At 44.6% G+C, this 17,807-nt stretch overlaps 1 protein-coding gene across 4 annotated transcripts in view; it reads right to left on the minus strand.

Annotated features, from left to right (window-relative positions):
• Positions 1 to 17,807, minus strand: part of Atp10b (ATPase phospholipid transporting 10B (putative)) — a 335,243-nt gene that overhangs the window by 84,184 nt on the left and 233,252 nt on the right. For all 4 annotated transcript variants that reach the window (XM_078052000.1, XM_078052012.1, XM_078052023.1 and 1 more), the window contains one exon: positions 9,021 to 9,225. In XM_078052000.1, coding sequence (XP_077908126.1) covers positions 9,021 to 9,225 — 205 coding nt within the window. The remainder of the gene's footprint in view (positions 1 to 9,020; positions 9,226 to 17,807) is intronic.

Here is a 17,807-nt window from a genome sequence, read left to right on the forward strand (position 1 = left end):
AGCATGAACATACTTTATATACAGAATTACAAAAAATTGTGCTGTGAATGGATAATTATGAATGCAGTGCACTCCACTATTGTCATATAAGTAAGAAATAAATAAAAAAGAAAGAAAAGCATGAATTTCAGTTTTGAGGAATCATAAGGAATTTAGTCGGCAGAAGGTGTGATCAGGATGCGTCACCTCTGCTGATAACAACCAAACTCCTGGCACAGTGTCTGCCACAGGAGGACCTCCTAAGATGCTAAGTGAATTTGTTGAATGGATTCCAACAGAGATGAGAACAAAGCCTATGGGAACATGAAGAAGGAGTAACCCTGGTGCCCAGGCAGAGAGAGGCCAGGCAGGGAAGGGCCCTTTGGGAAGAGAGAGAGCTCTAGTGGCTGCAGGGGAGACACAGAGGATATTTAGCCCCCCTCTTTGAGGATGGATGACTTTGTCCATATATAAATTAGGCTTACACAGTCCTGGTATGTAATAGGTATATTGGATACTTATTTCTGCACTGCTCAGAAATCTTCCACCCCATAGATCAAATTCTACTATGAAGTTCAAGTTATGGATTGCCACTCACAGAATCCTTCTCCTCTGGCCAGAGCTAATATGCCTAAGAGTGGGCACATGGTACCCGTTGGGCCATTCAGCCTTTTACTCTGCAATGTTTTTTTTTTTTTCAATCTAGACATCACGAAAGGTTCCTCATCCCTCTCTGGGGTTAAGCTATAAGCACAGCCCTATTGGTCTGAAAGGTCGGGGCCAAACATTGAGAGAAATGCAGATGAGAGATGGAGATTGTACTGGTGGATTCTTACTTCCTGGTTGCACAGGACCATAAGGCCCCCCTCTGCCCTGTATTCTTCCAATTAATCAATCCCCTTTTGGTCCAAGCTACTTTAAAGCCAAGCTCTGTTATGTACAACTAAGTTTTGCCTAATCATAGATTGATATGATTATCATCTGAGACAGCAAATATTTCCCATACTGACTTTAAATATCCACTATTCTTAATGGTTAAGGTGGTGATGGTCAATATGAAAATGTGAATGTGTTATCTTGAGATATGGAAATGGTAGGAAGGAGGCAATTTTTCAGTTATCATCCATATGCACCTTAGCTTGATTACATCTTTCATATAACCTAGCAGAGCTTCCTCATAGGGCCCTGGAGGGATACAAGTGGAAAATGATTTTCAGTGGAAATGTACAAATAAAAATAAAAAAAATACACTGGGAAGAGGGACTCTTCCCTTCTACAATGTATATGTGTGTGTCCACACCCCAGTAGAAGACTGGAGAAGAAACTCACTAACAGGAGGACAGAGTCCAGAAGAAATGATAATGGTTTTTCATAGTTGTTTCTTCACCATAAAATTTTAGTTATCCTAAACAATTATAACCTAGAACTTGGGTAGCTTCAGCACACTCATATACATGAAAATGATATTCATTTGAGAAATAAAAACTACATATAAAAGGATGTACTTTATCAGTGGGAAAAACAACCAGGATCATCAGAATTGAGTTCTGATTCTGACTACGTGCCATACTAACTGGGTGATATTTGAAAATCCAATCTCTCCGAGATCAGGTTTCCTTAACCCTAAAATGTTTTCAAGTCCTACCTTTTCCACCTCACAGGCTCCTGTTAGTGGTGAGTATTAAAAAGGAGTAGAGTAGCAAAGTGGCTAAGGACTCTGTCTGATGTGGCAGGAGAATTGACATGTTCAGTATTGATGAGGTAGAGTTCAGACCTCTAGTCCAGAGTTGGAATTGTCCTATCAGCACAAATTCTGATGTATTCAATTCTAAAAAAGTCCTAGTTCTGTCACTTAAATGACATAGAAATAATGATCATCCAGACAGCAATGAGCACCTCTAGCATGTATTATTGCAGTTTCTAAATAAAAGTTTCTGTGGAAAGGAACCAGATCTGTCGGCAACTACTGAGGTCCTGTCGGAAGGACTCAGGAGCCACTTCTATTTTTGAAGTTCCTACTGGCTAAAGATGGACAACCAGTAAAGAGAACAGCTGCATTGATTTGATATGCATCCACTGCGTTTAAATCTAAGAATTCTTAGGGATATTAAAAGAGAAAAACTCACTTGACCACCTTGGAGGATGCTAGCGAACCAAATCATTAATTTGAAAACTGATAAATGAAAAGAAAGCATCAAACACTTACCCAGCATTTCCTGTCCAGAAGACAACTCAGCACAACCCAATAATGAGGGGGAATTTGTAAAAATGGATATGAGTTAGAGTAGCATCATTTTGCAAAGCCCGTGGACTTAATGGATATAAAGAATTTTTACCAGGGACTACCAAGATTGAAAAAAGACATTTTCTCTCTCAAGATGGTCACGCAGCATATGTCACACAAACACCAGATCTACTCTGAACCTGATTCAGGCACTAGATCCAACTACCAATTTGTAGAAATACAGTGCGTGGGGAAACACGTTAGATAATACCACAGGGAGTCAGTGCAATCAGCAAAATCCAGACTATTTGAAATTTTGCAGAAATGATTAGGTTTATTACCCAATTGAAACTAAATATACCAGAAAAAAGAGCTAAATGAGAAACTTGTAAATTAAATTTAAGAAACTAATATCAATATTTGTCTTTGTTTGGTTCCTGATTTAAACAAATGATGAGGAAATATTGACCACTGACTTGAAAGTTAATATAAAGGAGTTACTGCTATTTTTTTTTTAGGTGTGAAAATGGTATCATGGCATATTTAAAAATCTTATCTTTTAGAGATGCATACAGAAATGTTTACAGATGAAATGTTGTGATATTGAAAATCTGCTACAAAATAATTTGCAGAGGATAAAAGGAGGGGACATTGAAAAACAAGATGGGTGATGAGTTCATTGTTGAAATTAGGCAATAGGTACATAAAAATTTATTATATAATTCTCTCTTGTTCATACTTGGAAATTTCCACAATAAAAGGAAGCAGCAGCAGTAAAGAACTTTGCCTGCGTTTTAATCGAGCTCAGTCCGTTGCTAGTCCACGGCTCTCATCTCACTTGTAATGTGGGAGAATGAAAGTGCAGGATTATTTGTGAGGAACAGAAAGAGACAATAGGTGTCCAACATTTAGAAGAACCACCCACGGCAGTCCAATCAGGTGTGTGTTCAATCCCGTTCTCTGTTGATGCTGTTTATTATCATGAATTGGTACACAGATCCTATGTTAAAGTAATTCTAGAAAATGTGCTCTCTGCTCAACATTTAGGCAAACAATCAACAGGTAGAAAACACTAAATAGCATTCTTAATGGAAATTTGGAACAATCTATTAAGGGCAGGATCCATTATGAAATCCACCAGGGAAGAGTACTTTTTTTTTTTTTTTTAGGACAGCCAAGGTTGAGAAGACAGGCAATCATCTTTTGTTCCATCTGACATTTGTCAATACTAAACTGGGATGGAGATAAATTTCTCCTTATTAGACTTCCACTTTTTGTGGGAAAAATCCTCCTCTATCTGGCTATGTTACAGCCAGTGTGTATTCTCACTGCAGAGGATTCAAGTACAAACAACTGTTTCAGCTAAGCACACGACAATTAAGCACTAACTTATGGGTGGAATGCAATCGAGAAGGGAGACTCAATGAAGAACTTTTAACTTCAACAATCAACAGATGAGCAAATTATTACATTCCTCAATGATGCCCTAGGCCAAAGCATTCTGTACTTTAATAGGCATGTGAATGACCTGGGGATCTTGCTAAACTGCAGAATCTGGTTTACTCTGGGGTGGGGTCTGAGTCCACATTTCTGATAAGCTCTTGGGTGATGCTGAAATGACTAGTCTGTTGTTCTGACTTTGCAGGTTTCTAGTCGACATCAGGAAAGGATCTGATACACATTGTAATAGGACTTGAGCTTCAATGATACAGATTATAGATTCCAGAAACATGCTTGATTTAAAGTATTAACTGGCAGAATCCATTTCTGATTCTTTGGCTTTGGTAACTTTTCCTTTCACCAAAAACGAATGCCACAGGTATTCATTTTCACCTGTCAAATCTCTAGGCTAAAACCCTTTTTAAAGAAGAGGTTTTAGGCATCAGAATGCCACCACAAAGAAAACTGTTCAATTTAATGCTCTAATCGAGTCTTGTTGCCTGCTGGGCAATGGAATTTACCAGAATCCTAATCCTAATCCCTTTCCCTCACGAGATGAGATGGGAATGAATATTTCACAAGCAGATCAATAATTTTGTGAATTTAAAGATAGTGCATATCATGATAAAGGCTTCAACGGAACAAGTAATTGGTTTGATCCAGAGTTGGATTCTGAGAAAAGGATTTTGAAACCAACTCTATAACCACAGTGTCATGGAAAGAAGACCCTTTCCAAGGCTCTTTATTTGTAATTCCATTTGAACCTAAATAGGAAAGGGAAGCATGAACCTCATGGGCCAAGAGGGCTGTCAACTTCTCCATCATTCTTCACCCATTGGGATCACGTCTGAACCACAATTCAGGTAAATCTTTCCCCAAAAGGAATGTGAATAAGTATTCCCATAGGAATGTGAATACGTATTTGTGCTGAAAAAGTTTATTCAAATAGTTTGGAGAGCTCAGTATTAATGTCTAACACACCTGGTTGCCCCAGTACTACTTAGAGAACTTCATATATTCATGAACTTTGGAACTTCCAAGGGGGGGGGGGTCCCAAGACATCGGCTTCCCAATTTGATTTGACCAGGAACCATATTTTTCAAAACCTGTCTCTTGGGATAAGTGTTTTGTGTCCTGGGCCTTGAGAAATGCTGATCTAGGGAAACCAACATTGAATTAACGGAATTTAGAGATCTCTCGTCATCCACAAGACAGTGAAAATTTTGTGTGGGGATGAGGTGGGGGAATTTCTAGAGATCTATGTTATTAGTTAAAACCCTTTTGGGAAAGGTGAAGGTCACACAGACTAGCGAGATTTGGAGGGAAATAGTCAACGAGAGCCCTTGGTATTCGTTATTTAAGACATTAAGTTTCCAAACATTTCGTATTTCTAGGGGTTCCGAATCTTCTCTGAGACCATGAGTAAGATTCACCTTTTCTGTTTCACGGAGTGTTCATGTGTAAAATGAGGATAGCGATGGCCACCTTACAGGGTAGGTGTAAGGACTAAAAGGGACACAGGATAAAGCACATAGATGTGGTTTTGTTCTCATCATGGTGAAGCGGCTTTTGGAAGGACTCGAGGGTCTTCAGGCAGGTTATTGTGGTTTAGATATGAGTTGTCCCCCAAAGCTCATGTGTGAGACCATTCAAGAACATTCAGAGATGGAATGATTGTGTTATGACAACCTTGACCCAATTAGTGAATTGATCCCCTGATGGGGATTAAATGAGTCGTACCTGAAGGCAGGTAAGGTGTAGCTGGAGGAGGTGGGCTTGGGCGCATGCCCTTGGGGTATATATTTTGTATCTGGTGAATACAGTCTCTTTGCTTCTTGGAGGCCATGTCCTGACCTGCTTTCCCCTGTCACACTCTTCCACCATGATTTTCTGCCTCTCCTGGAGCCCTGAGGAATGGAGCTGGTGTCTATGGACTGAGACCTCTGAAACTGTGAGCCCCCAAATAAACTTTTCCTCCTATAAAATTGTTCTTGTCAGGTCTGTTGGTCACAGCAGTAGAAAAGTTGGCTAAAACAGAGGTGATGGTGGGTTCATATCAAGATCACCATGTTCGGCCTCTACTTAGTCCCAGTGAATTGTAACTTAGTGGTGGCAGTAGGGCAGGATGCATGTGTGTTTTAAAAGCTTCCCCAGTGATGACTGGGGTGCACCCTAAGCTCCTGTAATATATGTGCAGCAAATCTTCAAGTGGGGATGCTACTCTTCCTATGGTGGTTCTGGGACACGTTGCTTAGAATAAAAGATTTCTGTTCTTAAATGTTGAGAAAGGCCACTCACTGGCACCTGGCCCTTTTCCTCCTTGGGGATTATTCAAGTATCAGAGAAGGTTAGTGGCACACAATATTTAAATTGTCTTCTCACCTTATTTGACCTTGCAACATTTTTCTTGCAACTCTCATCTGCCTCTTTGACCAACACGTTTGAGAGATCCTACATGATAGTGTTAGTCCAAAAGTGAGTTCTATCTGTATTCTATCCATGTGTCTTTTGCACTAAAGATATAGGGGAGAAACAAGGTAGCAAAGAGCAGCTAACACTATTGCCCAGACAGTGGGTTGAGATTTAATTCTTTAGTTCTATTACTTTAATTCTTTTTGCCACCTACTATTTTTGTGTGAAAAGATCATTGAAAATAATATGTGCTTTCAAGTTAGCATCTCTGGGTAAACTCAGGTAACACTCAAATAGTCATGGAAATGAACTAGTGCAGATTTTAAGAGCTGAGGCTCAGGACAAACCTGGCTTTGAGTCCTAGTTCCCACTTTCCCTGGCTCAGTGATGGTGGGCGAGTTATGTGACCTTTCTGTGCTACAGTCTCCTTATTGCTCAGAAGGGACAGTGGTAGTTCCTGTCTCTTGTGTTGTCATGAGGATAAAAGAGATAACCATGCAAAGCCCTCAGTATGGGCCCAAGTTCATTATTATATTAAAAAAATGCTCTTGAACAAAAGGAGAAGGAGAATTAATCCAATAGTAGAGAACTCTGGAAAACTTCAAGCTACTAGAAATCTTCTTTCCACAAGTGAATTGACTTTATTTTTCAAGCCAAGTGCTCTGTGAGAATTCAGGGCGAGACATTGAGAGACTTACTGAGTTGGTTGGTCTACCAAGTGTGAATGATCCTTTCCTCCAACTTCATTCTAATCCTCAACCATCTAATTAACATGCATGGAACGGTTTGGGAGCTACTGCCAAAGATGAAGTCACTGGTTGAAAGGCAACAACATTGGCAATGACTGCCAGAGAGTGTTCAGAACGGTTCAGAACTGGATGAGAATGTCGGGGTTATGGAGGCTGAGGGGCGAGATTTGTGAGCAAACAGAAATTTACTATAAGAAGCAGGAGGAAGGGAGGAGGAGGGAGGAGGACGAGGGGAGGGGAGGGGGAGAGAGAGCCTCATTGTAGTAGTCAGGCTAAGATGTCAGTGTTATGCACATGTGTGTAATATATATTTCTTCCTGTAAATAAAAACGAGTAGAAAGGTTTGAAAACCTCTGGCCAAGAAAGCAGGCCACAGGGCCTTGAAGCCAGGGCAGGTTGTTGCTGCTCTGCGAGGCCAACTTGGTAAACTCAGAGCAGATCTCACCCTGCCTTTTCTTCAACACAGGGGTGATTCGGTGACTGCGGGAGGGACAAGCAAAGAGGGAGAGACTCAGGGGCCAATGCCTAGTTCCAGAACTGCCCAACAGGCAGACGCTATGGTGACAGTGGCAGTGTGATGACAGGGGTAGGGGGGTAGAGGGGTGAGACAAGCCCATTTCCAGTGCAACAGTAGTAGTTGGCCCCTACTGTGTATTCAGCAGGTGCCAAGCCCTCTATTTTGTTGTTTTACTCTTCCTGTCTCTGTTGACTCTCACAGCAAATCCCTGGAGTAGCTGTGAGCATTCCATTGAAAAAGGGAGACAAAAATTATGTAATTTGCAGGAAAATGGAGCCTGCATTCTGTTATGTGAAAAAAAGCCAAACTTAGGTGGTCAAGGGTCATATATTTTCTCTCATCTGTGAAATTTGGAAAAAAGGAAAAGAAAAGTGCATGGTAATGATATCTCATGAAAGTCTAAGAGAGGTATAGGTCCAAGGGAGGGAAATATTGCAGAATGACACTGGCCAAACTGTATTGTGTGCATATATGAATAAGTGACAACAAGTCCTATCACTGGGAACAACCATTATACACCAGTAAAAGTGTGGAGAAACCTAAAACGTTGAGCATTAAACAATAGAGGAGGAGACCACAGACTTCTGAGAATTAGATCAATCACACACAATAAACCTTGAGGATTGTTCACCAGGGAGTGTGGCATGGGGCAGGGTGAGCTGAACTCTGGAGAAGAATCAGTCTAGACAGCTGCACCCCTGCTCAGGAGACTCTCTGAGGAACGGACCATTGGCCTTCTTTCTCCAGAATCCTGTGACTCATTCAATTTCTCCCAAGCCACAGGCTGGTGGAGTGAAGAGAAGCCAGAAAAATCTTATTTTTTTCTATGACAAGATAAAGGTGACCGATTGGAAGTCAACACCTACAAGGGGAATTTTATAATGAAAACTGGAACGCGACACCCAGCTTCAGTGAGTCAACACACGTTGCCTATAAAAGTCATCGATATTAGTACCAACAATTAACCAGTCTCTCCCTGTGCTCTGTCTTGGTGCTAAGTCATTTGTGTGCATATCATTTTGTCTTCTAGAATAACCCTGTGGGGAGGGTACGATTTTTGTCCTCATTTTCTAGATGAGGGAACTAAGGTGTGGGAGGGTCATAGGTTGCCTAGGGTGAGACAGGTTGTAAGTGGCAGGGTTTAATCTTTAAACTCAGCTCTATCGATCCCAAGAGTCTGAGCTGGTAACCGCAGTGCAAAATAGCTTCTCCATGACATCCAAGGAACCACTGATGTAAGCACAATGGCTCCCTGAACTCAGAGAGGCTTCGGGACTGTTGAGAAGGCATGCATGAGTGGAAAATAGTTATTTATTCGTTGCTGCTTAGAAGTGGCCAACGGAGTATTAAAGATTCAAGGAGGGAGTGGCTACTGCAGCTGGACCAAGCAGAATGAGTGTTTGAGTGGCTGACCCTATAGCAACTGAACAGCCTTTAGTTTCCTGGATTTTCAGAGTGAGTCTGTATTAGAGAACTTGAACACTTTCAGAAAGCCATTTAGCAAAGCCTCAGCTTCCTCATCTGCAATATGGGTACTCTTCCCGTCTCACAGGGGTGCTGGGAGGATGAAGTGTTTCTGAGGTGCTTGGGATAGGGGCATCCAGTCCTGTTTGCACTACCTTCCAGTTTAACTTTCCAGTAGAAATAGCTCGCTTCTTCCCTCTGACCTTACCACCGAAGAGCTTAGAAAAAGTCCTACCTGCTGGGAGAAGCCCCTCACGACACATCTTTGCTTGAGGTTTGTCTCTCCATCCAAGTTGGCCGTCTCCAGGTGGCAGATCCCGCTGGGGTCTGAGGAAAAGAGGAGGAGTGTGTCCGCAGGGATGATCTCATTGCACTGCATCTGGATGAAGTCGCCCACGCGCACATCCTTCCAGCACTTCTGCACGTAGCGCTGCTGTTTTCTTGGGGGACGAAAAAGACAGGGGTCTCAATAAGCTTTTAGATTCCTCAAAAAATTAATAAATGAATGGAAAAAGGTCCTACCAGCACTTAGCAACCTCCCTGGTCAGCCTGTCACGAGACTGCTCTGGTTCTACCTTCCCCCAGAAGACCACCCTTATGATCTCTCTCGAAGACCTAGACTTGGTTTGTAGAATCCCACCAGGCAAAGATTTCTCCTGGTGATGATTTTAGCATTTTGATTGACTGCCAACTATTGACCAGGTAACTGTGCACTCAGCCCTTGCTTCTTAGCAGGAGAAAAATTCCAGAAGAAAATGAACTCTACTTCTATTTTAGTGAAAATCTTCATTTATATAACCAGAAATCATTGAAGAAAAGAGATTTTGCAAAGGTTTGCAAAGAAGATTGCTTTGATCATGGGCGGGGGTGGGGTGGGGGGGAGAATGGCATTAGGAGAGGTGGGGTGGGGGCAGGGTTGGGGATCAGTGGATGAACACTTGCCTAGCATGTGTGAGGCACTGGGTTCGATCCTCAGCACCACATAAAAATAAAAAGTAAGATAATAGAGTTAAAAAAAAAAAGAGGGATGGGGATATTGGTCATTATTTAGGAATATTTGAAACAGTGATAAAATAGAAAACCTGAGGTAGTCAGGGCATTAGGAAGAAGGCAACAGGAATTTCGACGGGTTGGGGGAAGCCGAGGGGAAGACATGCTTTATCTTCCCTTTCAGTTTGTCAAGCTGAGATCTCAGCAGTAGCACTAACAACTGAAAATTTAGCATTTCTAATTTGCTGAGCATGGGGGCTAATGTTTTGTTCAGTTGCATAATGATCCATCGTTTAGATTTTATCATACCCATTTCCCAGATGAGGAAATTGAGGGTCAAAACAAAAATTTTCAGAGTCTCACAAAAAATGAGAGCTGAGCCCTGACTGAACTTGAACCCAACGTGACAGTGATGCCATCAGGTGGCATCCAGTGTTCAGCCTTTTCCAGGTGCCCCACAGGATCTCCTCATTTTTGAAGGCAACACACTCCATTTCCATAGAGCTCTTGGTCCAGAAAGTCTTCCTGAACATTTAAAGAGTTCTGTCCTCTTGGGTAGTCTGATCCATCCCATCTTCTGCTTTTAAAAAAATATTTCTAGGTCCTCATGAGAGGGTCCTATGAAACCTTAGCACAGGCCAGGCCAAATTCAACCTTCCAGGAGTCCTGAATTATTTCTTGCATGAGTTTGAAGATCTGCCCTGGAGGTGTGGGATCTTCTAAGGCTGCATTTGGAGCGTTCTTCTTCTGGGATTTGGAACCAAACCAGTATTCCATATGGGGTCTTTCTACCTGAGCCCCGGAAGCTTGAAGCTGAGGGTCTCCAAGGGCAGTGGTCCGGAGAGGCCCAACTCCTCTGCTGTTTCTACACAGATGCTGCCCTCTCTGGGCTTGTTACTGTTTCTTTTGGAATCTGAGCTGCCTTGGGCAGGACAAGACCACTCTTTCACAGAGAAAGGGATGTGAACAAAAGTACCTGCGAGGTTGAGGGGTTTGGTGTCTTATTTTCTTGGGGCTCCCCTGCTAAGAGTCCATCTTACTGGTCCTAAAAGGTCCTGCCAGGAGTCTCCCTCAAGCCCTTGAAATGAAGGTGCTTCCATTTGGAAGGATGAAGAAAACCTGATCAGTCTATATTAAACAGGGACATTGGAACTGGGGAACTAGCTTATCACTCAGGGTTCTTTGGCAGTGGCCCATGGCCCTGGGGACTCAATGCAGCAGACTCAGTTGAATCAAAGCATGGGCTATGTCACTCCACTGACCACTGAGACCACTTTTGCATATTTGGTGGCTGAGGAGAGTAAAGCGTCTGCAGCATTTTAGTGAGAATTCTTTCTTTCATGCAAAAAGCATATAACAGGTTTCCAAGCACCTTTCAATTGATCGTCTCAATCTATTAAATACCACTCTGCTGAATATCACTTTTTAAGAAATGAAGAAGAGGGGTGGTTGCCATGGTTTTCTGACCTTGTCACTTCAGAAATATGTTTGAAAATATGCTTGTCTATATATTTAGGTCAGATACTTCACCACCACGAGTTGCCATTGTGACTGTCAAACACTTTATGGTCCCTCTGCTGGCTCTGGGGACAGTAGTTTTTTCTTCAAAGCAGCTCTGGGATCACCTGATCAATATTCAAGTATAAAGCTCTTTAAAGGCACTGGAAAGGCTCCTAATGTTAGTGAGAAAAGGAATCTCAAGAGTCAAGAGGGGACTGGTTTTCTATTGTAATTTTTCTTTCTTTTGGAGAAAAAGCTTAATAGAAGAATTTATAAATATTGTAGCAAAAATTGCCCCCAAGGAACCGAGGGTTATCTATAACACATCAGCACCCCCCTTTCCCAGCCCCTTCTAGCTGCCATGTTCCACTGGAGAATGCCTGAGAGAATCTCAGCATTCCACCTGGTATTGGAGCTTGGATTTAGGGAAAACACCGACGACTCTGAGCAGCATCCCGGTAGCCGGTGCTTCCAGAGGACGCTGCTTCTGAAGGTTTTTGGCAAACGGTGAGCTGGTGGCTGAAGCACCACCCTCTGTGAATGTTGAATCTCACTCATTCCTTCCACTGCTTATTGGGACATGGGTTAGTAAGATGACGGAAGATGGAGGACTTTGGAGATGAATTTAGGGCACGTCCAAGTTCAAGAACAGTCAGTTATGGGAACCGGACTGAAACGTCTTGTCAATCCCCATCATGATGTAGGCCACACAAGATCAAGGAGTCACCCACAAGCCATAAGTCAGATCTGAGCCCGTCTTCTGTATATCATTCCTTGGGTCCCAAGGAAGTCCCCACTGAACTGGCAGCAGAGGCCCTGTTGTTCCTTTAGATGAGATCTTCCCTTCCTTAGGATGGCACCTGGCAGTGAAGGGACCTTCCTGGGGGCAGGCCCTCCCAAAGACAGAGAATGCCCTTCTCAAATAGGCAAATGTGCATACCTCTACCAGAACACCCTGTCAGGATGAGTGACACTAGGGCACCCATGTGATTTCAGGGTGTTCGTTTAAAAAACTGTGCTTTGGGAGGATTGAGCCGATACACAATTTGAACCATGACATCTATCATGAGCTAACTAGAGTTATGCTATACAATCAGGCAAATGTGATAGGTCTTTGGGGTATTTTTTAAGAAGGAGAGACTTGAGGGACATGTCCTCTTTGCATTTGGTCACTCTGTACTTGTCACCCAATTCTCCAGAGTCTGTTTTGTCCCCCGAGCTATCAGGACTATGGAGAAGCCAGGGATGCACAGCCCGAAGGGGTCAAGCCAGCAGAGGTGACACAAGTGGCAGAATCTAGCTGAGGCGTAAAAGCAGCATGCGTCTGCACTGAGTGACGCCCAGATGCGACCAGCAGCTGGCTGGGAGCCGCCTGTGGGAGCCATTCCCTCATTAATCCAGCCCATTTGGAACAGCTGCCCCAGGTGGACGCACTGATACACTCTTGATGGTCCTCCTGCTCAGTGAATCTTCACCTGGGAACGGAGCGCTATTTTGGTCTCACGCGATGCTCAGGGCTGCTTAAAATAAGACAAATCAACGTGGCTTGGGACAAAGGCTCCATCTGGCAGATTCCGCCTGGAGGAGAAATTAAGTGGTGCAGTGTTAAGCAGCTTTCCGAAAGGAGATGGGGTTTATTAAAAGGTAAATAGACAGCAAGAGAGGTTTGTAACCAACTGTAGGCCAGAGGGGAACAGGTGAGAGGGGGAGGAGAGAGGAGGAGAGGATGCCCAAGGCTCCATTTCTCCTGTAATGGGTTTTATAAAAGAATGTCAGAACACTGACAGAGAGTGTCAGGAGGATCAGCTGTCTGGAAGGATCTCCTATTCAAAGTCCCGTGATGAGCTGACCTGGGCTGTCTTTCAGGAGCTCCAACACCAGGCCCAGAAGGCTCCCTGTGGCCACCCCAGGGTGAGGGGAGAACCCCAGGGAGAAGGAGCACCGTAGAGGAATCAAGAGCATCTTTGAATCCCTGCTTCACACTGCTCTGACCTGTGTGACTTTGGGCAAGTTACTTAACCTCTCAGAGCCTCTGACCCTTCCAGTAAAAGATAACATGTGCTCTTGCCACAGAGAGGTGATGAAAAAGAATTGGCAGCATGACCACTGTGGGGCACTGGGCTCAGACTTGGCCCTTAGCAAGTTCTCCTTAAATATCAGCCTTTTCACGACAGGATGAGCATGCCTGTTAATGTTGTTGTTTTATGGCCCCCAGTGTTTTCCTCTTCATGCCGTTTTCTGCTGACAATCACATTTCACGGCTTGGGCTGAAACACAATCACCACAAACACACACACAAAAACTAAAAATCCACTAAGAACAGAAATGGGAGGAAGAGCATGAGGAAAAGATTAACACTAAACAGAGACGAGTGAGGGGAGAGAAAGGGAGAGAGAAGGGAAAGCATATGGAAATGGTAGGAGACCCTCAATGTTACACAAAATTACATATAAGAGGTTGTGAGGGGAAACGGGGGGGAAACAAGGGAGAGAATTGAACAACAGCAGATGAAGTAGAGAGGGAAGATGGGAGGGGAGGGGAGGGGGGATAGTAGGGGATAGGAAAGGCAGCAGAATACAACAGTCACTAATAGGGCATCATGTAAAAATTGTGAATGTGTAACCGATGTGATTCTGCAATTTGTATGTGGGGTAAAAATGGGAGTTCATAACTCACTTGAGTCAAATGTATGAAAGATGATATGTCATGAGCTTTGTAATGTTTTGAACAACCAATAAAAAACAAACAAACAAACACACAAAACCCCTAAAAATCCAAACCTTTTCCCCAGCCTTGCAAAGAGGGACTGAATTTTAGCAGATCAAATATTTCTGACCCTGGAGCATGGCTACCAGGCCAAATTCCCAGAAATGCATGTCCTTACAGTCAGGGCCAGAGGGGACTTTATAGATCTCCAATACTGACCCGCATTCTTTAGATGAGGAAACTGGGACTGGGCAGGGAAGGGGTATCGTGGCCAAGGTGCACAGTCACCCCTCAGGCTGGACCTTCTTTTTATGGCTCCCACGAGGAGAACCAAGGGCCTGGTGTCTGGTTCAGGAACACTCAGAATGCCCGGCTTTTTGGATAGCTATGTGTTGAGGCCGCCTTGTAGTAGAATGGGTAAGAGCTTTGGAGTCAGCTGAACTGGATTGGCAACCTGGAGCTCCCTTTTACATGGAGCTCAACCTTGAACCTGCTACTTAACTTTCTGATTCTCAGCTTTTTCATGTATCCAGTGGGTCGAACCTCTCCTACAGGCTGTGGGGGAAAGTTAAGATAGCACGTGAACAGTACCTAATTACCTCCCAGCAAACGGTATTTACAGCTGCTAAAGTGTCCCTGCTGTCACCACCAGCTTGGAGCAGGAAGAGTCATGGCTGGGGAGACAGTAGAGTCACAAGGTTGCAGTTGTCTGTATTCGTTACCTGACACACATGAGGTGTGGGACGTTCTGGCTGGAGAAACAACTTAAGAGGAAGTACGAATTAAAAAGGGAGAAAGGCCAATATGACCTTAGTCCCTGACACTGCCCCAGGAAATGGCACAGAGGCTGAAGGACTTACGGTAAAGATAGCTTGGGCCTGGGGCAGAGGGCAGCAGTGCTGAATTCCCCCGCCTTACAGGTGAGTCTCTGCTCTCGGAACCTGCCGGTCTGCTGTAGACCACAGTGCAAAGTGGAGGCTAGAACTGGAGGACTTGAGTCCCCAGAAGGGAACAGCTGAGGCCCGAGAACAGTAGGAGACCAGGAGTCCTGGCTGGCCTGGAGACACTTCCCAAGCTGCCCAGCTCTATCTGGGGAGCCTTGACGATTAGGTGGGAGGACTGAAGTCCCAAAATGACAGGTTGGGGTGAGCGCCACTGTCAGTGGGGCATCTGTTTGAATGTAACCTCACTCTTATCCAGAGGCTGGGGAGGCCTGACACATTCGGCCCCATTGGTATAGCAGGATGTTGGAATCCCAGGCCCAGGGGTAGTCCACCCCTGACCTGACTGACCAGGTGGCTGCCACCCACACAAAGCAGCAGTGAGTACGGAATGTTACCAGGAAGTGAGGGTTATGGAAACACCGTGCCTCAGAGGACAGGGGAGCCAGGTGCTTTCACGGCCTCAGGTTATGGGGAAGCAGCCTGGGGCTTTGTGCCATGCTCACTCAGTGCTCTCTGCTAACCCGTGCAGACCTGGAGCCTCTCCCCCCTTCCCCTTCTGACTGCCCATGGTGCCCGTCCTGTTGCCACACTGCATGTCATGGTCTCCTTCCTCATTGTTTCATGCACCTTTTCTTTTTATTGCTAAGAGCTCGGATGACCCTGGATCTGCCCCTTATGTACCTCAATGGGGTCAGATATGGTATCTGACACATGCAGAGCGCTCAGTAAATATTAATTTCTTATAGATTTGTCTTGAACACAAGACAATGGAAGGAAAGTTTTTGCTACTCTCTAGTCCTTGTAGCATGCAATCTCTTTTTATTACGGACTCCCCAGTGGAGGCTTCCGATAACAACATTATGATGGTATTAGCCTACCTAGTCGTATGGAGCACCTATAATGAATGCAGCACCTGATTTACATGCCCATTTACCTGCCTAATAATGAAATGATTTTTATTATCACCACTGTTCCATAGATGAGAAAACCGAGGCCCAAAAAAGATGACCTAACTTGGATAAGGTGGTCACAATAAGTGTGCCTACAAGGATATGAGCGGCAGCTGTGGGAGCGTCCTGTCTCCACAGGACTTGTGGCAATGTTGGAGGATGAGGGACATAGCAGCTGAAGCCTCAGAAGTAGGTAGCATAAACCTAGCAGAGGCTGGGTAAGAGCAGGGACCTCGCCTTTGGGAATTCTGAGCTTCATAATGGCAAGACGGTGGCTATAAATCCTCACCTGTGAGATACAAATCATGTCTGGTGTCTGGAGTACAGAGCTTCAGGGACACCTGAATTCTTTATGACTCTCCTACCCTGCTTTTGGGGAGAAGCTCATGCATTCGCTCCTGAAATGACAAGCTGAATTGGCCCCAGTGGTTTACAGCCTACCTTGGGCTCAGGGCAAGGCAATGGAGGGGGAGGGGGAGGGGGAGAGGGAGAAACAGGGGGAGTGAGAGGGGGAGTGGGAGGAATAGGGAGACTGGGAGGAACAGGGGGAGGAGGAGGAACAGGGGGAGGAGGAACAGGGGGAGGAGGAACAGGGGGAGGAGGAGGAGCAGGGGGAGGGGGAGGAACAGGGGGAGGGGGAGGAACAGGGGGAGGGGGAGGAACAGGGGGAGGGGAAGGGAGCGGGAGTGTGTGTTCATGTGGGGGGGGCACTTGTGAGATGGACGCCTCTGGAGGAAGCCCAACTTGCTGTTGTTAAATGCTGAGCAAGTCCTGGGGGCTGTCTGCCACAGTCTGCTGGTCTGTGAACTCCAGCCAGGGGCACCTTTCCTAATCATGCTTCAAATGGTGCTGGGTGTCCCTCCACAGTCTGCCTTTTCCAGATTCTCCCCAAGGCCCGTTTTGCAAGGTTATTAGAGCTTGCAGTTAAGCTCTGCTGTTATATGTTTTTGTCTTGTACATTTAAAAATTCCAGCCAGTGGCCTTTCTTACTCCCTTGGCTCAAGTTCATGATGACTCCTGGCAGTCGAGTTTCTAGAACTCTCCTTAGCAATTGTGTAGATCATAGCTTCTTTGCGTTGCCGAAGCCTGGAACTATGCTAAGCATTTTACATGTATTATCTCCGCTAATACCAGAAACGACCCCAGGATGTTTCATGATTATATTCTGGAGTCAGGATGGCCCTGGCATAGCGTACATTCCACCTTGTCAAACAACTTATTTCCTTCAGAGTTTTCCAGAGAGTTATTCTTCAGGGGAAATTATGGCAAAATGGGGGCCAAATAACTGCTTTATTTATTTATTTATTTTTGGTACCAGGGATTGAACTCAGGGGCACTTGACCCACTGAGCCACATCCCCAGACCTATTTTGTATGTTTTATTTAGAGACAGGGTCTCACTGAGTTGTTTAGTGCCTTGCTTTTGCTGAGGCTGGCTTTGAACTTGTGATCCACCCACCTCAACCTCCGGAGCTGCTGGGATTATAGGCGTGTGCCCTCGTGCCTCGCTCAAATAACTGCTTTATGAACAGCTGCACAAACCTGATGACCCATTGCACTATCTGTGTTGGAGGTTGGGTTGGACCAAGAGGCTGGACTGGATGAGGCCCCTGGATGAGGCTTCTCTGAATCTAAATCTTAGAATAGGTATGCTGTGGTGTGCTGTGGATAGGGTGGCTCCAGAGGGGCGTCCTGAATTTAGGATTTTAAAATCCTGCCACATAGAAGGGAGAAAATAACTTGGAATGGAACCATCATTTGACTTAGCTATCCCTCTCCTCAGCTTTTACTCAAAGAACTTAAAATTAGCCTACTACAGTGACACAGCCACATCAATGTTTATAGCAGCTCAATTCACAATAGCTGAGCTATGGAACCCACCTAGATGCCCTTCAGCAGATGAATGGATAAAGGAAATGTGATACATACACAC

Source organism: Ictidomys tridecemlineatus, chromosome 1 (genome assembly GCF_052094955.1).
Source record: "Ictidomys tridecemlineatus isolate mIctTri1 chromosome 1, mIctTri1.hap1, whole genome shotgun sequence".
NCBI lineage: Eukaryota > Metazoa > Chordata > Mammalia > Rodentia > Sciuridae > Ictidomys > Ictidomys tridecemlineatus.